This window comes from Balaenoptera acutorostrata, chromosome 11 (assembly GCF_949987535.1).
Source record: "Balaenoptera acutorostrata chromosome 11, mBalAcu1.1, whole genome shotgun sequence".
NCBI classification, from domain to species: Eukaryota; Metazoa; Chordata; class Mammalia; order Artiodactyla; family Balaenopteridae; genus Balaenoptera; species Balaenoptera acutorostrata.
Window position 1 is genome coordinate 5,605,918 of NC_080074.1, and position 22,012 is coordinate 5,627,929.

The window sequence follows — 22,012 nt, forward strand, 5'->3', positions numbered from 1 at the left end:
GGCCCCTCGGCATCAGCCGGCTTCGAGCCACAGCACACACGCCCCCCAGCGGTGGGCCTGCGTCTCCTCCGAGCTCTGCCGATCACTCTGACTCATGGGAACGAACACTGAGACCCGAAGAGTGCGGGATGAGGAGGAATCGGGAGACATCTGATGACCCTCCCCCCGGCGGGGCACACGTGAAAGGACGCACGGCGACTTGACCTGGCCCTCAGGAAGAGCCGGCCTGGGGCACGCTGGCTGTGGAAAGCAAATCACATCCATAGCGCACCTGAGCATTTGTCTTTAAAATTTATTGACATGGTTTCCCACAAGGACTGCATTCAAAGAATCACATGAAACGTGTTTATCTGGAGAGAAAGTGTGTGGCACCGAGTGACTCACTGCTGCCCGAGTCCCAGAGCTGCTGCTGGAGGGGACCCAGGATGCTCTGCATCAGCTACAGGAACCTTATCCCAGCTCCAAACTGGACGCCATCACAGATCCTAAAAAAAAAAGGTTTTTGGGTTTTTTTTGGTTTTTTTTTTTTTTAAGGCAGGAAATCAACACTGTGGTCTGCTCTGCTCACCCTGCCATTTGCACAATTCCAGAAACGTGCACGTCTCAGAAGCAATGCCTGGGCGGCCCTGCCTCTCGGGAGGCCCAGGCTCTTCCTGCCCGCCTCTCACCTCTTTCCTCCCTCCCGGCTACCCGGCTTCACCAGCTGTCCCCAGCCACTCCCTCCTTTGCTGGTTTAAGAACCAGCCTTTGGAAGATGGAAAAGGGAACAAAATGGAGACACGAATCCCCCTTCCCTGCTCCCTTCTCTACTCCTCTCTGTTTCCCCCCAATCCTGACCCAACCGGCAACTAGACAAGAGAAGGACTGAGAGAGAAATATTCATGAAAACAAAACTCCTGGGGCGGGAAGAAAAGCTTCGTGTTTATTTCGGAGGCTACCAGAGAAGAGGCACCTTCTGCACAGCGCAGAGCAGACAGGTGATCAGAGACGTGGCCGTGGAAGGGCCCCTGGCAAAACACAGGACACAGGGAGGACCAGGAGGGGGCGGGGTGGATGGCAGAACCCACAGCCCCGAAGGGTTTAACCTGACTGCCTCTTTAGAACCTGCTCCTTTCCCAGGAAAGGAAGGATGCAAAGAGGGCACGTGGGTTGCAACATCTGCTACCTGCTGACGCTGTGCAGGTTACATTCAGTGTGCTGCTCTCTCACCGGCTGACAGACCACTGAGCCCATTTTCAGATGGGCAAACGGGCTGGGCAGTGAGGAGATGGCTGCGGTCACGGCAGGAGCCTCAGAGCAGAACTCTGGACCCAAACGCAAGCGCGCCCGCGGGCCCTGCTGCCTCAGCTGCCTCGGAGGACGTCCCGCTGCAGGCCTTGCTGTTTCCATGATGTCCTGGTTCGAGCCCCGGCCGCACGCAGGGCGAGAATCACCGGCTGCAGCCCAGGCAGCCGTATTCCTGAGACTCCACAGCGATGCTGGTGCGCTGCTAGGCCGAGAACCGCTCCCCCTGCGGCCCGCGCCGCGGAGGATGGACTCCCGTGCCGCCCACCCGCTGGCTGCGCTCAGGGGCAGGGCCAGTACTGTACTCGGGACAGAGGGCCTAACCCCGGGACCCGAACACCAGGAAGCACAAGCTTCCAGGGAAAAAACGTTCCGAATCCCAACCAGCAGCTGACGGTGCGTCTGCGGAACGCAGCAGTTTTGCAAGTTCTGGAGAGTTTCCAGAAAAACTGGACGAGAACAGCCCCTTCATTCAGAGGAAAGCTAATGTTTCTATTGTCACAACACTTGTGCCGTCACCCAATCTCAGAACTTACAGCACCTGAAAACTGGCAGAAAGTTTTTCTTTTTCAGCGTGGGAATGAAATATCTGATCAATTAAGGGACTCAAGAGAGAGAATCTTAACTGTTGTCACTGACCTTCTGCGGGGTCAAGGGCACTCACTAATCAACCATATCAGCAGAAGTCACCTGACCAGAAGGGACAGCTACAGTCCCCGTGTGACCCTGAGTAAACCTCACCACCGTCCTTAAAAGGCAAAGATCCACAGTCAGAACCATGACTGTGTTTGTACAACTTGGTTCTGCTCAGATCTAAACGAGGTGCCTTTACCTTTTATATCATTAGGTCCATAAAAGTAGTCCCTGCCTGCATTCGCTGTTTAGAAAAGTGTCTGAAAATAGGCTTGATCAAGATCAAAATAAGTCAAGCCCTGGGTTTACACGATTCAGAAACAAGCAACCATTCCAATAAAGGCTCGTCTACTCCAACTGTAAACAGATTAAACCACTTTACAAGCACAGGTTTATGTTCAGAGACCATATAAACGTGTCACAGGAAAAACACCCACCACAAACATCCAAAACAGTGTCGCAGATGCCAGGTGCACGGAGACAGCTTCACCAAACGCCCATCTTCCTGTTCTGTGTCCCCTGTGCCTATATGCTTATAATCCAGTAGGCGCCTCAGAACAGGCCCCGAGTCTCGAGTCTCGCCCTCCCCCCCGCAGTCTCGGGGAGGCCCAGCGGCGCCACTCCAGCCCCACCCGGAGGCTCCGTGCCTGCACCCGGCCCGCCTCGGACTCGGCGCCAAGGGCTCGTGAGGAAGGCCACGCCAGGGTCCCCCGGCGTCAGGCGCCCATCCTCCCCCAGCCAGCCCCCGGGAACGCCAGGCGCCGGTCTAGCACGGGGAATTCAGCAGGGAGCAGGCCGACGAGGGCCAGAACTCAGGGACCCTGGCGTGTGCCCGAAGGGAAAAGGCCAGAGAGGCTGGAAGGCAGAGACGGGTGGGGGACAAGCGTGACGGGAACTCAGGCCCCGCCTGCGTCAAGGGCCGCCCCGCGCCTCACTTCTGCTCCTGCGGAAGGGTAAAAGCTGGCGCCCACAGGCACTGCATGCCTGCACACCTTGGTTCCAGCTGCTCTGCAGCCTGGAGCTATCACCTCCCCCGGGAGGCCCTCCACGACCCCCTGCCTGGTCTTCCTGTTACTAACTGTGCGCCGCCCTCCCCGCCAGCTGCCTCAGTCACCAGCGCATTTCCAGGGGCCACACTCGGTAAGACAGAGCATTCGCCGCCAGAGCGCAGAGACAACGGTGTCACACGTCACCTCCGGTATAAAACTCGCCAAATATTTCAAAGCGGTTTCCATTTCTGTAAAGGTCTGAAAATCCTACTTACAGAGCGACTGTGCTCACTGGGCGGGGGACCTATGGACACACATGTAACTCCCCATCCTGCTAGCTGCTTAATTTTAGAAATGAAGGTTAAACCCTGGCAAGATCACTCAAACGTCACGAAATTCCAATTCTGATGACAAAACTTCAAACAGAGCCAGACGCTGCGTGACGGCGAGCCCCCTGCTCAGGGACGCTGCACACGAGAAGCACCTGCTGCAACCACCGTGACCCCAGAACAGAGCAGCCTGGGGGGCAGAGGAGCGTCCTTACGTTCCTGTCTTTAAATATCACCTGCACAGCATGCTTACACCTTTCAGAACCCACATTTGAAATTAATGGCTGAAACATATTTTCAAATCTAACCTGAAGAGAGAGAGCAGAGTGGAGTGGTGAACGCACCCACTCCACCCCCTGCAGAGATTCGGGGAGGCAGGTAGTCGAAGCCGGGCTCCCGAGAGCAGCACCCGGATTCCGGGAGCACAGCGACACCCAGTGGCCTCCGACGGGACGGCAGCGCCTTCCAGGCTGAAGGACCGGGAGGCCCAGAGCCAGCAGGGCTTGCCCAGGTCACACAGCCAGGGACGGACAGGGCAGGGCTGGCAGCGCAGCCCCCCCACAGTGCAGCCCCCTCCAGACCCAAGCACATTACAGCTGGAGAAGCGCAGGCTTAGCCGGCTCTATCTGACCTCATCCCGGTGTCGGTGCAGGCCTATCACGTGCACCTCTGCCGCTCCCTGCAAGGACTCAATTAGCAGCCGGCTGTTATGCCAAGGAGCCCCACGCCAATGCCTGTGGTGGGAACAAGGTTTTGCAGAAAGCAACCTGCAACATTAGCTTCATTTCCTGAAGCTACGATGTTATCTAATGCACAAAGCTTGCTCTAGGGAAGGTGCACATTTCCCCACATTTCACTGTCCCTGAAATCAGGCCACATCATCCCATCTACGGCATGTCTCAGACACAGCCAGCCAGGTGGCGCGCACAGTGCCGCTGCAGATGGCGGGGGACACACACACACACGGTTTGCTTCCTTTGTGAACAGCTGGCCAGGGCGAGTGTACCAGTAGCAGCAACAACACGAGAAACAACCAGCTTTGCTGACAACACGCTGGGTACTGCTCTACGAGCTGCGTGTGTGTTAATTCATTCAGTCCTCAAGCCTGCAAAGCAATCACTATCGTTAGCACCCATTCTACGGATGTGAAAACGGAGACCCAGAGAGGTTAAGTAACTCACCCAGGGCCACACAGCCACGGGGCGGCCAGGCTGCGCTCCGAGCCTGTGCAGCTGGGCTCCAGTGCACACTCAGCCTGAGCAACTAGACCCTTCTCAGCTTTTGCTCTGTGCCGAGAAAAGGCAAGGCGTGGAGGGGAATTAACAGTCATCAGAGCAGCAGACCCGTGAGGGCATGGGAAGGAAGGGCTCCAATATCACAGGGCGGCACGGCGGCCCCGGGCCAAGCCGGCCTTCCAGGGAGAGTGGAGGAGGGCAGACTCTCCTGAAGCGATGGCCACACAGGGTCTGGATGACAGACACTGACGTGCACCTAAGAACAAAAGCTTTGTTAAAAGCTTCCTAATGCGGCTTCCCTTCAAAACACCATCACCCACCACGCTGAAGCAGAAGACAGAGAGAGTAAGACTGGTAGAGTACTTCCTTAAACGAGGACAAACTACAACTTCACGCTGGAAACCTGGCTGTGACTCAGCATCACAGCTGAATGTAGACAGAACACCGAGAAGAAAAAAATTACAGCCTAGAGTCCTGAAATGTACAGAAACACTAGGTTACCGGCGGAATGTCCGTGTCTCGCAGTCCTCACAGGCTGAAGCACTAAACGCCCACCCCCCAGCCCTGCCATGTGACAGTATTTGGAGGTGGGACCTTGAGGAGGTAACTAAGTCACCTTAGATGAGGCAACTTAATTAAGATGGGGTCCTTGGTGGAACTGGTGTCCTTGTAAGAAGAGACACCAGACAGCCTGCTCTCTGCCCGCTTCAGGTGAGAGCACAGTGAGAAGGCGCCATCTGCAAGCCGGGAAGAGGGTCCTTGACCTGGAACCGAACCCGCCGGCACCCTGATCCTGGACTTTGCAGCCTCCGGACAGCGAGAGATGCAAATCTGCTGTTTAAGCCCCGAGTCCACGGTATTATTTACATACTATCATGACAATACTTCTGGACTTCTTGAAATTTCTACAATGCATACCAAATAATTTAAGAAACGGAATTAATTTCTGTAGCTGTAATCGGCCTTATACCATATTCATCCACGAATATTCAGCAGATCTTGTTCAGTAAAATGACTGGTGGAGAAGGCCAGAAGGCAGGTCCTCTGTGGCAGAGCAGAGCTGCGCCCACCCAGCCTCCGGGCTCCCGGCCTGCAGAGTCCCCACCGGCAACACCTCATTCTGCTAGGGCAGGACCTGAAACGGCGGCCACCACCTCCAGCCAGGCCGCCAGAGGAGCTCCCTCTACCTGACGACACGTGCAACCAGCATAAGGTAGGGGGACAGGAACACATCACGGCCTTTCCTCCAACCTGTATGGAGAACCCCATGGACAAAAATCCCTGTGTTTTCATTCTTTTGCTAACTATTCAATTTCTCCTGAAGTCTTGAATCTTAAAGGCTGCTGGTGAAGTGATTAACTATGTCCAAAACAAAGTGACAAGACAGTGCCGTGTACCTGTGGAGAGAACCTCCCGGCACCTACCTGTCTCCGCCCTGCACGCCCATGGGGACGCAGTAGTTCAGCTCCAGCCGCGCGATGTTGCCCAGCCTGAGGACGATCCCGGCGCCGTAAGACCAGCGGATGCACTCAGCCAGCTTTCGAATGTGAGCTCTGGGGCCCTCCCCTGAAGAGAGAGAAGAGGAGGTGTGACCAATAGCACGTGGTCCCCCACACACGTTGTCCTTGGACAGCCCTGGCTCTCCCCCTCTGTGTGGCCTCTGGTCATCTTTTAAGCCAGGCCTAGATACTCGAGGAGAATGCATGAAGTGAGATTAGGCCCAAACTCAAGACAGGGCTGGGGACCATAACTCCTCACCGTCCCAGAAGAACACAGGTCCCCTCAGTTCTCTGGGCCTGGCACGTTCTGTTCCCTTTGCCTAGAATGGCATTTGCCCACCGCTGGCCGCCCAGGAAGCCCTACTCCAAGCCTTGGTTTCCAGACACCTCCCCGTGCCGGGGACACGTGTGCGCCTGGCCCGGCCCTGAGCTCCTAGGGGAGAGACCAGGTCTCACTCAGCTCCCAGGGGAGAGACCAGGTCTCACTCAGCTCCTAAGGGAGAGACCAGGGCTCACTCAGCTCCTAAGGGAGAGACCAGGGCTCACTCAGCTCCTAAGGGAGAGACCAGGTCTCACTCAGCTCCTAAGGGAGAGACCAGGGCTCACTCAGCTCTGTGGCCGTAACCACTGGCACAGACTCACTGCTCGAGAAACGTCTGCTAAACAGATAGGTTTCTCTTTGCAAGGCAGCATTCGATGACGATTCGTTATGCATGTTCCAGCCATTCGACCAACAGCTTCACTCTGGGCACCGCATCAGGTGTTGCAGGTGTCTCAGGCAGGCACAGTGCCTACTCTTAGAGACGACGCAATCTAAATGCGACACAGACACCCACTCGTGTCCTGTGCTTTTAAACATAAGGTCAGCTGTGCCGAATGGTTGTTAAATAGTCCGAGTTTTACCATAGTTGAGGTTGCAGAGGTTTCCTGCGTTGAGGAAGAAGTGAGTCCTGAAGAGCTCTCCAAAGCCGCCCTGGCCCGGTCGGAAAGGTAACGGGGTGTACAGGTGCAGGCCACCGGCCCAGTACGCTTCTCCGCCCAGGTAGTCTCCTAGTCAAGGAAGGAGTGCGGATCAAAACAAGGTCACAGGTTCAAAACCACACTGACGTCCCACCACGTACACGAGCGAGGTGTGTGCTGTGAACACAACACACTCAGTGCCCGAGCTCTGTGAGCAGCTGCCCTTATAACTCCTGACGTTGTCAGCCTTGCTTAAATAATCTTTCTTCTTCTCCTGGTTTGTTTTATAATTTGCTTTAACTGGAAAAAAAAAAAAAAAAAAGCTAATGTGTAATTTAGGAAAGAATGAAGCCAGTAATTTACCATATCTGTATAATGCTTGGAATAAAACAAGTAAACTCATGGAAATCACTTCTTCCACAACTGCAGATGACCAGATCATTGTCACTTGGCAAATGAAATGCATTATTCTGCAAAAATTTCAAGACCACAACATAGAGAGACCAAATGAAGAAAATGTCTCTGCAGTTTCTGGAAGTGGCCGGACATGCTATTAATCCAAAGGTATGCAGTGTCTGCCCCCCGCTGCACAAGGACGCTGTCTCAGCTCAGCATCTTCAGAGAAGAGGCTCGTTTTTAAAGGTTCGTGACCACTTGGGTCTTGTTTTTTTGGACAAAGGTTACTTTTGCCAAAATTCAAGACTGTCCACTGAGAGTATACATTTGCGTTATTTCTAAAAATGTCCCTATCATTTCATTTTAACTATAAAGAGCCACAACATAAAAGCAACAACAACAAAAACCCCTGAAATGTTTATACTTTGTTACAAAATACTAGTTGTAAAGTGCCTTAGTCCCCTTTAATACAAAATGACAGACCATGAAAAAGAAAAATATGGGCTGTCTCCAAGATTAACCTCAAGGAATGAACTGCCTATTCACTTAAGGGCTCCAGCATCTCCTCAACCGCTATTAATACTGAAGTTCTAGAGGAAACAAAGAATGGACTGAAAGCAGGAGGTCAACTGGGTTTGCTTCTCGTTTCCCAGCAAGTGTTCCTCTTTTCTTAAATAACCTATTTTATTCTAATCATAAAAGTAATATACTCATTGTACAAAATGTGATAAATATATGTAAGTAGAAAAAAAGGAAATTCTCCTTTAATTTCTACCATTAAGAGATAACCAGCTAACATCTGGTGTTCTTTCATCCAGTGAATTATAATGAATAATTAAATAAGAAAACAAAATGTAAGTCATTTTATTTTTATACATTTCAGTCCTGATTTTTTTTTTTAGTTTACTATATTATAAGCACTTTCCTTTATTACTTTATATTCTTTGAAAATGTGATTTTGATGCCTGAATAATCACATATATGTACCATAATACAATGATCTACCCCTTGACTACTGTCATGTTGGTGTTGAATTTCTTGATAGTGGACGTTAACCCATGATGGGCTTCCTTGCACACACAGTTATTTTAAACGATCTTGAAGTATAATATACACATAGAAAAGTATACACATCCTAAGTGTACAGCACAGTGAATTTCCAGGCACAGAACACACCATATAATGAGCACCCAGACCAAGAAACAGACAAGTGCAGCCCCCCCAGAAGGCCCTGTTCTCCTTTCTAATCACTACCCACCACCCACGCCAAGTACAGCACTACCTGTCTACCCTGATCTATACCCGACAGTATAGATCACTTTACCCAGTCTCTAAACTCTGCACAGATGGAATCATACAGTATGCATCCTCTGGATCTGGCTTTTTTTTTTTTTTGGCATGTTTCTGAGGCCTGTTCATGCCACCCAGCCAGTGGCTCTAACTTGTTCATCCTCATTGCTGTATAATACTCCACAGTGTGAAGACACCACTGTTTAGTTGCCTATTCTATTGCTGATGGGCATTTGGGTTTCCAGTTTTCAGTTTGGTTCTATTATCAATAGTCCTTGTGTATATATATGTTTTAGGCTCTTGATAATATTGTCAAATTGCTTTCATGAAAAGTTACAGCAATTTACATTCTTGCTCATATAATCTTACCAATAGCCTTTTAATAGAGAACTAAATGAAATATCACTGTGTTTTAATTTTCGGGAAAATGGAAGACTCCAAAACTTTCATCTAGTCACTAAATAATACTTGTTATAGTGAAAAAGAACTTATGTTACTTTTCAAAAAAAGAAAAAGACACACTAATAAAGCACTCTAAAAACAAATGAAAAAAAATAATTTATATTTTGTACAAAAATTTACACCCAGAGCAATCACTATTTATAATAATATAAAGTGGAAACAACATAGATGTTAAAAAAAGTTAAGAAAATCAGGATAGAATATTTTATAATGTCATAACATGAATCTACTTAAATGACGTTTTTGTAATTTTTAATAACACGTGGAGATCCTCTGATATAACGTCAAGTACTGGAGAGAGTTCCAGAAACCGGAATTCTCACACATTGCTGGACAGAGTATGATTGAGACAAGCTTTCCTGAGACAATATAAAACCTTAAGGATATTCAAGGATACTCAAAATCCTTTGACCTAGCAATTCCACACCTAGAACTTTATATTATAAAGTAAAACTTATAGATGAGCATAAAGATTCAGTTAGGTTATTCACTGATACACTGTTATATAAACGTAAGAAAAAAGAAAACAGTCTAAGTGTCTAAAACTTGGGATTTGGTTTAAAAAGACTGCAGTAAGGCAAGAAGATGAAATATGCAGCCATTAAAAATGATAAGGCTTTTATCTTTCTGATTCATTGCTGGTGGGAATGCAAAATGTTAGCTATTTTGGAAGACAGTCTGGCAGCTTCTTACAAAGCTAAACATAGTTTTACCATACAATCCAGCAATTACACTCCTTGGTATTTACCCAAATGAGTTGAAACCTTATGTCCGGATAAAAAACTGCACGTAGATGTTTATATCAGCTTTACTCATAATTGCAAAAAATTGGATGTCCTGCAAGTAAGATGTCCTTCAATAGGTGAATGGATAAACACCCTGTGGTACAGCCATACAATGGAATATTATTTGGTGATAAAAAAATATGAGCAATCAAGCTATAAAAAGACACAGAGGACTCAATCACTATATTGTACACCTGAAACTAATATAATATTGTAAATCAACTACACTTTAATTAAAATATATATACACACATAAACAAAAATTTAAGAAGTACACTGACCAAAAAAAAAGACCTGGAAGAAACTTAAATGCATATTATTTAGTCAAAAAGGCCAGTCTGAAAAGGGCACATACTGTATGATTCCAAGTATATGACATTTTGGAAAAGGCAAAACTATGGAGATAGTAAAGGTCAGTGGTTGCCAGTAATTGAGGGGGAGGAATGAATAGGTGGAGCATGGTGAATTTTTAGGGTGGTGAAACTATTCTGTAAAATACCGTAATAGTAGATACATGCCATTATGCAACTGTCAAAACCCATGAAACTTTACAACACAAAGAGTGAACCCCAACATGAACTACGGAATTTAGTTAGTAGTAACACATCAGTGTTGGCTCATCGATTGTGACAAGTGTCCCACACTAACGCGAGACGTTAATAATAAAGGATGCTACGGGCACGTACAGCGAACTCTGTACTTTGTGTCCATTTTCTGCTAACCTAAAAGTGTTCTCAAAAATAAAGTCCATTACACAGGGAATATAGTCAATATTTTATGAATCACTATGTTGTATACCTGAAACTTATATAATATTGTAAACTGACTATACCTCAATAAATAAACAAACAAGCTTAATGTAAACTAGTGGAAAATTTGGACAGTGCAGAAATGCATTTTAAAAGGCTTATTAAAATTATTCATAATTCCCATCACCCAGATAAAACCATAATTAACGTTTAGCTGTATTTTCTCTAAGTCTTTTAAAAAAATGCATGTTTATTGTTTACTGTAATATTAGTTATTTTATATATATATTTTAAAAAATTGTTTTAATAAAGTACATTAGTTTAAAAAAATTATAGTCTGTCAATAAGATGAAATAAGCCACCATTAAAAATGATAAAGTACTTATTCCTATAAAAATCTATTCATATACTGTTACTGAGGGGTGGTAGGAGAAACAGGTTAGAACAGTTATGTAAACAACACACGTGCATGGATGTGCATGTTTAAACAACAAAATGCTCACACACGTCAACTCTGGCCAATGGGATCACAAGTGACTGTCGTGTATCTTCTGCTTAGCTATCTTTTCTCATTTTCTACAGTTTCCTCAACAAACACCTTTCTGTGCCTGCTGTGTGGTGGATGCTGTGTTAGGTGCCAGTTCCACTGGTGAAATATGAGTATCTATTATTGCGGTGATTTAAACAAATACATGTGCTCAAAAATGAGAAGTAACCGTCATTTCGATTTTTTCAAGTTGGTGTGCTGTGGGGAACGACAGACCTTCGCTCTGTGGCCCAACGCTGTGCATGTTGAACCCTCGCACACTTGTGGGTCCCCCGAGGTAAAACCTGGAAGAGGATGCAGACGTCAGAGCAAAGCCGCTGGAGAAAGTCTCCATCGCACAACAAAAGTGCAAAAGGCGCACACTCGCTACGGGGTCGTCCACATCTCCACGTGGCGGAACATTTCAGGATTAGGAACACGCAAGGGAGGATGGTAAATTTCATAAAGACCCAAGCTTGTAATCTAACCTAAGACTATACATCTAAACAAACACGTCAAACTTCTGGGGACACAGGTGAGATACAAGGCACAAATAAAGACACTTGGGTGGACTGTCTGTTATAAAGGAATTATCTGAAGTCTATGAGAATTCATCATGCAGCACCTTTTCAAAACAGCCTCCTAGGCTCACAATAATTAAGTTAATTAAGTTGAAAAAAAAGGGCAGGATACAAATTATATAATAGTATGACCTGAATTTTACAAATAGTGGAAAATAATACTAGAAGGAAATAGAACAAAATAGAATTATTGTTATCTTAAATTTTTTTTGTATTATTACAGTGATTTTTAATTAGAAAAAAAGTATATGTTAAAAATTTTTTTAATGAATTCCTTGTGTTCCTTAATGGACTGGGTTATCACACTCTTTTAAAACTATATCTGAGTAAAACGAAAACAATGAACTAAAAAAATATTAGAGGGAGTTCCCTGGTGGCACTGTGGTTAAGAATCCGCCTGCCAATGCAGGGGACATGGGTTTGATTCCTGGTCCAGGAAGATCCCACATGCCAAGGAGCAACTAAGCCCATGCGCCACAACTACTGAGCCTGCGCTCTAGAGCCCGTGAGCCACAGCTACTGAGCCCACATGCCTAGAGCCCGTGCTCCGCAACAAGAGAAGCCACTGCAATGAGAAGCCCGCGCACCGCAACGAAGAGTAGCCCCCGTTCGCCGCAACTAGAGAAAGCCCGCAAGCAGCAATGAAGACCCAACACAGCCCAGAAAAAAAAAAAAATTAGAAATCCCATCTACTTGCTATAAAATCTAACAGCTTCTTAGAACCAGATTTTAGACCACGGTAATTACTAAATAATGAATTAAAATGACCAGAGAAGCTGTGTATGGTCTTTCCAACACGGCTGTCATGGAAGCCACACCAGCTGACGCCCCCAGCCTCTCACTAACCTGCGGTGCCACAAACGTCCCACGTCTAAGCACAAAGGGAACAGGGCACTGTTTTTCTCATTGTCCCGCTGGATAAAAAGCCTTTATGAATTTATTCATTTGAACTTGAGTTTAAAAGACTATAAATGTGTCTTTACTATCTGGGATTTCTAAGCAAAGCCTTTCTGAATACCTCATTAACAATAATTATAGAAACAAAGAGCAAGGTCCCTTTATTATTTTTTTAAATGATAAATCACAGACATTCTTTTGAAAGAATTAAAATGATCCAGGAAACACAAAAAGTGATCAAGGCTCTTCCCCTCCCTACTGTCCACCGTGTCCCGATCTCCAGAAGTGACTACTGTCACTGGTTTGGTGGCTGACTTCCAGACCCCTGGTGCTACCTGCAAACACACACGTGCACACGGAAGCTTTGCCCCTGATCAGAGAGCAAGCAACTCAACATACTTCCATGCAAATTTTAACTTAGGGACACCTATCTCATCCTTTTTAATGATTACGCAGTCCCTTTAGAATGGTTGTGTTTGCATTTAATCATTTCCCTACAGGGAGTTTTAGAATTTTTGCTATTCTCAATAATGCTGCCGATGGACACCCTTGTACATAAATCTTTGTACTCTTATGAATGTATTTCTGTACATTAGATTCACGGAGGTGAAACTGTTAAGTCTCAGAGTTTAGAAGTTAAAATTTTTTCTACTCCCAAACTGCCATCCAAAAAGGCTGAACTAGGTTAAGCTAAAACAACAGTTTAACTAATGCAAGATTAAAGAAAGAGTTCCTTGACCCCAAGACAACTCTGAGTATTTCTACTAATAGCAACTAATAATAGGCAACAAATACAACTTCACCCTCTGCTGGCAGGAGCAGAAGCTACTCCTGAAAAAGCAGCTTTTCTGAAAAGCAGGCTCCAGCAATATTCTTTGTGAGCCTTAAAAACTTTCATATTCTTTTGAGACAGTAATTCCACATTGAGGAATCTGCCCTCAGAAAATAAAACGAACACAAATTATTCACAAAGTTATATTCTTCACAGTGCTACATATATGCAAATAACGAAATATTAAAATGCTGCTTACGAAAAATTTCCCATGACTTGGTGAATGATTTACTCTATAATTTTTAAAAAGCAGGGAGGACACAAAGTTGTATGCAAAATACAGTATCTCAACACTTTGATACAGATGTGTACATAAATTTATATGTATACACGCTCACACAAATACACACCCACGAAAGTACTGGCTAACAGGAAATACAGCTGACTCTTGAACAACGTAGGTTAGATCACGTGGGTCCACCTACGGGTGGACGCCCTTCAACAGCAGCCGCTACAGCGCCGCCAGCGGCCGTGGAGGGAGCGTGGGCGCGGAGCGCCGACCACAAGCGCCACTGGGATTGGCCCTCAGGTTGTTCAGGAGTCGACCGTAGCCCCAAGTGTTAACTCCGCTTATCAATGAGCAGGATTCTTTCACTTCCTTAAATGTTTCTCTGTTTTTATATTTCTGTAACATGTATGAACTGTATTCTTTCATACTCAAAGAGAATACAAAATTTTTAGTATAATGAAGTATCTCTCTGCCCCAAAAGCAAAAAATATTATTAAGTATGAGGTATACTGGGTATTTTGAAATGAGCTTAAACATAAAAACTAAATTAAAATTTGAAATATTTGCTTTCCTAAATAGTTAAACTTCTCTAAAATATCTTCTAAGAAACCAAGCAGAAAGATCCAAAGGAAACCATGTGCAAACCACCCATTCATTTATTATTACTTACCGATCAGCAATACTTGACGGTTTATCACCAGTGGGTACCAACACTCCACCCCAGAGAGATGCTGAAAAAACCTATTGAAATATAAACAAACAACCGTTTTCTTCCAGCATTTCTTTCCTTCCAACGAGCATCAGCAGACAGAAAACACCCTGAGGTCTGGTCGTGCCCGGTGCCTGCAGCGTGCAGAGCTCTGGGTCGGGGCACAAGGGCTGCGGAAGGAGAACATCTGGCTCCTGCAGGGGAAGAACTACAGCTCGAAGTGTTTTGTGGATACTTTTGTAACTGGCAACTTCAAATTTCGAATAAAGACATAGTATACATAAGCCAAAAACCAGCCCAAACCCTAAGCAGGGCCTGGCTTCCGCTCCGACACAGGGCAGCTCCCTCCTCTCCGAGAAGCCAAGCCCAGTGGGACAAGCCATGGCCTGAAGGGGGAGACCAGGGCCCTGGACAAGGGATTCTGCATCCACCCAGGCCTCTCTGGCTCGGCCTCAAAACCTAAGAGGACTGAGGGCGCACGGCATCCCAGGAGCAGGAAGGTAGCGGGTGCAAGGCTGCTACATCTAAGAAATGCAAAGAGACATGCTTCCAATCCAGCCCTCGGGGACAGAGCCCTGCCTCTAACAGGCCAGGGGCAGCGACCGAACCCTCGGTCAGGGATGCAATCTTCACGCCCACGGAGTCCATGCGCAGAACTGACCCAGGGATGCCTTAAACCACAGCGAGGCCCTCGGGGCTCCCGACCCCAGGCCTCCGCCGTGGCCCCCGCCTGCCCACCTCTCCTGCGCACCCCCACGCCTCTGCCCACCTTGTCCTCTCTCGGACGTGCCAAGTCCCACGTCCTGCAAAGCTGCTCAGATGTCTCTTTTTTAGAAGCTTCCGTAGGAAGGATTACAGACGAAAACTGGGACAGAGTGGGCAGAGCAGGCCAAACGAACACTCTATTCTGAGAAATTCAAGTCTTTGTTCAACAGCGTGACAGACGCTGCGGAACAAAGCGAGGCGCCAGGGCCCCGCGCGCTCTCGAGCAGCCCCCCTCGCGACCAGGAGCTCCCGGTGCTCCCGGCACACCGCCCTCCTCCCCCGCCTAGCCGTCCCAACCTAAGGAGGGGCAACAAGGAGAGCTGATTCCCCACCTGAGACAAGCCCACCGGGCCTCGTGTCCCGCTGACCTCGGTGACCACGAGAGCCCAAGGCCCCCAGGCACCCCCAGCACCTAGACCTCTCCACCTGCTCCCTCTAGCACCAGCCCCCCCAAGTCTTCAGTGCCGGCAGGACCTACGAACCAGCCCCCTCGCTCTCTCCTGCCCTTCCTCCCCTCCTCACCCAGCTGAAATTCCACGGTCGGTCACTAGAACTCACCGACTTGTCTTCAGCTCAGCTGGCAGCACCCCGGGCCTGGTCAGCCCGCCCTGCTCCCTCAGCTGTGTCTGGGCGACCGGCTGTTGGGGAGACGCCACCGAGGGTGGAGGGCTCACCTTAAGTCGCTCTAGGTGCTACGGCCTCATCAAAGACGCCTCCCCTGGCCCTCTAAGATAAGGCAGCACCCCCTTGGCGGCTTTCTGTCCCTTAACTCTGCTGGATCGTTCTTCACGTCACCTGTCAACCCCTGCCAAACTGCATATAAACCTATTTGCTTGTAGGTCTTCCTTCACGAGCATGTAAGAACGGGAACTGTGTTTATTTACTGAGGTGTTCGACAGTGCCTGGGAGCCAGTATGTGCGGGAAGGCGGGAGCGGTGGGTGGGTGCATGGATGGGGGGAAAGGAGGCTGAGACGACAGAGAAACCGAGGCGTGGAAGGAGCAGCAGTCATAACGGAGTCAACAATGGCTGGCAGCGTGCCACGGAGGGAGCGCAGAAGGCGACCAGGAAGAGCTCGCTGAACTGAGCAAGAAGCCCCTGGCAGCCTCCGGAAGAGCAGTGGCAGGGGAAAGGCAGGAACCGAATCTGAAGTGCACTGAGCCCAGGACTGACCGGCAGCAGTGGTAAATGATTCTAAGACGAGACGCATGTCCCACTTCATTAAAACGCACTCCCGGCCCCCAGGCTCTAAGGAGGCAGGGGGGGCGTGGAGAGCCGTCCCTCGGTCGCCCGGGCGCTGGGAAGACTGGAGAGTAAGCACGGTGTCTCCCAGCCTGGGGCTCCACTGCCTCGTCAGAATCCAGTCACTTACTCCTCAGGTCCTGAGGGAATCAGGAGGAACTAAACCACACTGGGTAACACAGAAACTCCTGGAGGCACCCAGAGCCCTGACAACCTAGCAAAACAAGGTGAAGACGCAGAATTTCTCTGGAAGTCACATCAGGAGGCAAAGGAAGCGGCAGCCCTGCCCTCCAGACACATCTGCTTGACGGCCTGGAGCGGATAAGTGGGGAAGGGGCTCTTTTACGTAAAATGACTGACAGGTGAGTTGTAAAGGGACTGCACATCACTTCTCCCCAGGGGAGTTTCAAGTCTGGCTAAACTGAAAAGATCAAGCGCTTGACTTTCAACCATCAGTGTTCTGACTTCCTCTTTAGTGCTTTAGATATTCGGGAACTGAGACCTTCTAATAAGATTCCAAAAACAAGAGATAAAAACACAGGTGACAATATTCTGGCGAGATACTCACTGAATCAAGTATGAGTTGCTTATTCAACTGAAGCTCAAAATCTTCTTTTATGAAGCTCACGTCCCCTCCGGTGTAGCCTGCCAGCTCCTGTGGGCGAGGATCCTCAGGTCAAAGGGAGCCAACAGACTTGTTACAGAGGTTTCTAAACAGCGTCACTGCAGTTAAGTCTGCTGTTTTGTATGTTTAGAAAGGCAACACACCACTTCTGTCCCCTAGAAGCTATGTCCTAGTTGTTCTGGATGGTACCAGGGGCCTGACAGAGGTACACAATCACCAAACAACTGAGTAACCGCAGAGAATGTTATTCCTTACGTGTGAGAGTAAAACACTGGCAACATCAACATTTCATTATAGAGCTTGCTAAGGATGATACGGCTTGTTTGGCCTAATCAGTGTTTGGGGGAAAAAAAAAATCAGCCCACCTTTTACCATTTGGCACATTTCCTATGAAAATCTGATTTCTAGTTGCTCCTCTGACACTGAGATCAGGCAAACAGAGCGTCGGAGCCCCGCTTCTCCCCAAGGTCACCTGCCGGGCCCTGCCGGCGTGCGAGTCACAACCCCTGCCTTGGGTGTTCTTCAAGGGTCACCAGGGAAATCACTCCCATCAAATCACAACTTTCCTCCTGGCCTAGTAAGTGACACCATCAAAGAGGCCGGAACCTTATCCTGACTCTGCGCTCTGTGAAGGCAAAGCCTGAGCCACAGGGAGCAAATCCAGGGCTAGGAACCCCGAGGGGAACGGACACCCTTGCAAGCCATTCTAGAAGGACTTTCACAATGAGAGGAAAATGTCAGTTTTAAAAACGTGACTACCCTTGCATGATGCCCTCTCCCTCCAGGGTCACGGAGCCTGCAGAGGTCACAGGGGAAGGAATACTACCTGGTTAACCTTCAGCAAAGCACCTCTTCTCGGTAAGATGGAAGGGTTCCGAGAGTCGATGACCATCGCGTGCTGAAAGAAATGCGGATCGGGGGCGTCTGCGCTTCAAACAGGCCTCTGACACGACACCAGACACCCACTGGGCACTAACTGTATGCCAGGCATTGTGCTGAGCACTCCATAACTCTTCTGCCGCTTAATCTTTACGGAAACCCCATGTTACATGTGAGGGACCTGGGAGAGTCGGGGAAACAAGTCACATCCATTGGGTGGGCAATTCCGACCCCATCACCGGCTTCGTTCTCTCAGGGAGCTCGACACCCTGACCAAAGTCAACTCAGCCAGCTCCCAACTAAAATGCCACAGTCAGCTCTTACGCACACCACCGCCCGTTACCTCTGATGTTACTTAGAAAAAATGACATGAGGTTGTGTCCAGAAATTCAAAGTGACCAGGGGGCACCACTTTAGCCACCCAAACTGTGACACTTCTCCATCCCTCCCAATGGAGGCGAAGGCTCTTCTCCCAACTTACGGCACGGCTGCATCAAAGTGTCTACACATCTGCCCTTACCGAGAGAGATGACTTCAGCGAGTGCCCGCTCTCTTTTCGGACGGCAAAAGACACTGTCCTGGCAAGGCAGCCCAGCTCTCGCCACACGCCCTCCCACTTGACAGTGTGGCTGGTCTTCCAAATGGGAAACTGCAGGCAAACACAGGAAACCATCAGCCTTCCGTGCTGTGCAGACAGGGGGCCGTCCCAAATCAGGTCCTGGGATGGGGCATCACTAAATGGACGGACTAAAAGCTAACACACAGTGTTTTTAATGATGGATGGGAGACCGGAAGAGACGAAGGGAAGCTGGGGAAGGAGGGAACAGAGCAGGCAGGCAGGAGGGAGGAGGGGAGAAAGCCATGGCCACAATCAAAGGGATAAACTGCACGAGGGGCAGGGCTGTGCTCTGGGTGAGGAGACGGGGTCACCCGTCTGAAAGCCACACGCAGCTTTGTAACTGACTGGTTTCTTTTCCAGTCTAAGACCATCGGACACACACCCCGCCGGCTGTCTGCAGCCAGGAGGGATGACCCAGATGACCCACATCAGCCCCTGGAGAAGAGCCAGGAGACAAGGTTACACGTGAGTGAAGAGCTTCCTCCCTGCAGCCAGAGGCCTGAGCCAAGTGAACGCTGGGGTCCGGGCAAGTGGGACCTGCCTCTTGGCCTGACCCTCTTCCCTCGAAGCCAAGCCAGCCTGTCTTAGATTTCCGTCTTAGAGACATGCCCAGGTTGGTTTTGAACAGCGAATGACGTAGTCTGGTGGCCTTGGGAAGGACAACAGTGATGCAACCCTTACAAGGGGGCCAGGTCACGTCACAGTCCCCAGAGGGAGTCCCGCGCTGGGCATTCTCGTGGCACTCAGGCCCAGACAGCCCACGTGTCTTCCACGGTGACAACGTGGGGCCACTACCTCAGCACGATTCCTCGTGAAGCCGCCGCGAGGCACCGGGCCAGGCCCTGGGGAGGCAGACGGTGGGAGGGCAGGCCTGCCCAGCCGCCTTTTCTGCACTGAGGGCCCCGAGATTCAGCTACTTTCCCAATGCCTGTGGGAGGGGGAGAGCTGACCTAAAGCCTTCCTCCCTCCCTTAGAAGGTGGCTCTTAACGGGAGAAACACTACTGCTCAGAGGAGACACATCTGTGTCTCTGGATTCCCGGCAGGAGGACGAGGCAGGGCCCAGATGACGCCGCTGGGCTTGTGTAGCGAGCACCTACTTGGTGCAGACCACGAGGACACACATGAGGAGGATGCGGTCCTCTCCTCCGCAGCCTCTGCTCTCAACGGCAGGGCTGCAGCTGCAGGAGCTCCAGCCCTTGCGTCCCTTTGCCTGCCCTCCCTCATGGCCTATTCCAACACTCTGACGTCCTGCATCTCTATCCCGTGTGGACAAACAAGGTGTTTCTACTCTCCTGAGGATCTGCTCTGTAAAAAAGTCTTAAAAGAAAGAGATAAAAGGGGACTCGGGAGAGAAAGGTGGGGAGAAACCTCCCACCCTGTTGGTAGCCTCCGTGTCCTGCGGGAGGGCAGGGCTGGAGAGAAGAGTGTCTGCCAGGGTGTCGGCTGCCGCGTCCCCAGCAGTGGGCAGGAGGGTCTGAGGGCAACTCCCTGCACATGGAGAAGGGCGGCCACACCGAGGTGAGAATGGACGTGCGTCTCCATACTGAGCTGGCCCTCCTGGCTACCTCGGAGCACTGAGTTTTCATGACTTTGGGCTGCAAGGGTAAGAAGCATGAGTGGCTGATGCGTCTCGAGTGCCCACAGGGGGCCGAGCGCACAGCAGGAGGCAAGCCTGGGCAGGGACTTGGGACTCCCAGACCACAGTCACGGGGCGGGGGCGACGAGGGGCGTGCTGAGACAGCTTCCTGGGCCGCGTTCCTGGTGATGCTCACTCAGCAGGTCACTCGGGACCATGAATTTGCAGGTGAGCCCGAGGCTGCTGGTCTGAAGACTTGGGGAACTACTGTTATACGGGATTGCGTCTCAAGGTCTTTCCTCGTTAACAAAAGCCTAGAACAGGTCGGGAGGAATAAGGATGAGCTAGAAAGGAAGGAAAAAAAGAGCAGCGCTCATCGTAAAGCCAAGAAACGGTCAAACGACAGTAATTCCACGCGCTGCATCCTGCTAGACATCAACTAACTGTAAACCAATGATGAAAGCGTCCAGTAACCTGAAGTAACTTTCACTGGCTGTCAGGTTTCGATCTTAGCAGGTACAAGGAAGGACAAAGAGATGGTGTCCCAGGAAGTCAGGAGCAGGGAAGAAATCTGACCAGGTCAGAGGAGCTGCCACCATGGAGATTAGCCACTCTCTGGCCCCGGCACGTGCACTTGGCTAGTGAAGAGGTGCCCGGCCGGCAGGGCAGAGGACGACCCCAGCAGCAGTGCCTGAGGCTCCGAGCATCAGACCACACAGTGGCTGCACGCGCCTGGCCCCGCCCCCGCTTGCCGTCTTTGGGAATCAATCAATCAACAGACTCCTTGGTCCCACTCAAGTGTCCAAAGGGAAGGACTAAAAAGCTACTTACGCTGTACTCGGCTGATAATCCTCTGTCTGTCTCCCGGAGTGAGCTCCAAGGGAACTGTCCCGTAACTTTATATAAGTTTACAGAGAAACTAGAAGACAATGGGACAGAGCTTTAAAAGCTGAAACAGTGATTATAACTTGTACACATTTAAATCAACAGATTTAAAAATATACTTCAGGGGTTCATCTTCATGAGGAAATCTATGGGCTTGTTGTAACACTGTAGAAGGGTCAGCTGATTCTGCAAAGTTTCTTTTCACAAACAAGCCACCTATTTTAACTTTTAAACAAGGCCACTGAACTCAATGATCTGTTGGGCTTCCTACTTTCTTTCGAAGTTTCCAGGCTGTGGTTTGAAGAAGGACAGGCCATACGAAGTTTCTTTTGTTCCATAGGAAAACTGAAAAGTCACCTTTTCTGCACGGCCTAGAAGATTAGGGAGTTTGAGGCCAAGTACCTAGGAGGAAAAAAAAAATAGCAAGGGTTTAAATGGAAGGAATGATAACTGTTTAGAAAGACTGTGTGAGCTAAGGGACTCACTCAAAAACAGAACAAAAATGTAGATGCGGGTCTGCCTTTCATTTGTGATTGCTCTTCTTCCTTCAAGCTTGCCTCTGCTGAGTGCACACACCTAGTGAATTCTAGAAGGCTACACCTGCTAACTGTGAAGCTCAGAGAAATCAACTCTATGGGTTTGGAGTTTAGGGGAATTTCAACAGGAAACTATTAATATAAACATGTGATATCCCCACATCATTCCCAAACAATCCACATTTATAACATAGCATGTTATAATCAACTCTAAGAAGATTAATGAGAACCATGGGATAGTTTACAAATAAAGATTGAGGGGCATGAAAGAGTTCCGAGACTACCATCAGTCATGTTTTCAAAGCTCACAATTGAAAGTTCCACTGTTAGGAAGGGAAAAACCTGTATCTCACCATGCTGCCTTCGTTGTTCCCAACCATGGTGTTATAACTGCCCGTTAATCTCCTTAATTCAGTTACTTCAAAGGTAACGTCTAACCCGTTGGGAAGCGCATTGTCACCTAATAAGTGAAAAAGATGAAACAATTAAGACAGCTCAAG

General features: G+C 49.0%; 1 protein-coding gene across 1 annotated transcript in view; it reads right to left on the reverse strand.

Annotated features, from left to right (window-relative positions):
* Window positions 1-272: 272 nt before the first annotated feature.
* The window catches only part of SAMM50 (SAMM50 sorting and assembly machinery component), a 31,577-nt gene continuing 9,837 nt past the window's right edge, over window positions 273-22,012 (reverse strand). Inside the window, exons 5-15 of the mRNA XM_007189170.2 lie at window positions 21,866-21,972; window positions 21,248-21,378; window positions 20,923-21,010; window positions 18,416-18,544; window positions 17,843-17,914; window positions 16,960-17,046; window positions 14,347-14,417; window positions 11,375-11,442; window positions 6,873-7,019; window positions 5,895-6,036; window positions 273-485 (exon numbers count right to left, since the gene is read on the reverse strand). Coding sequence (XP_007189232.1) covers window positions 440-485; window positions 5,895-6,036; window positions 6,873-7,019; window positions 11,375-11,442; window positions 14,347-14,417; window positions 16,960-17,046; window positions 17,843-17,914; window positions 18,416-18,544; window positions 20,923-21,010; window positions 21,248-21,378; window positions 21,866-21,972 — 1,088 coding nt within the window. The 3' untranslated portion in view covers window positions 273-439. The remainder of the gene's footprint in view (window positions 486-5,894; window positions 6,037-6,872; window positions 7,020-11,374; window positions 11,443-14,346; window positions 14,418-16,959; window positions 17,047-17,842; window positions 17,915-18,415; window positions 18,545-20,922; window positions 21,011-21,247; window positions 21,379-21,865; window positions 21,973-22,012) is intronic.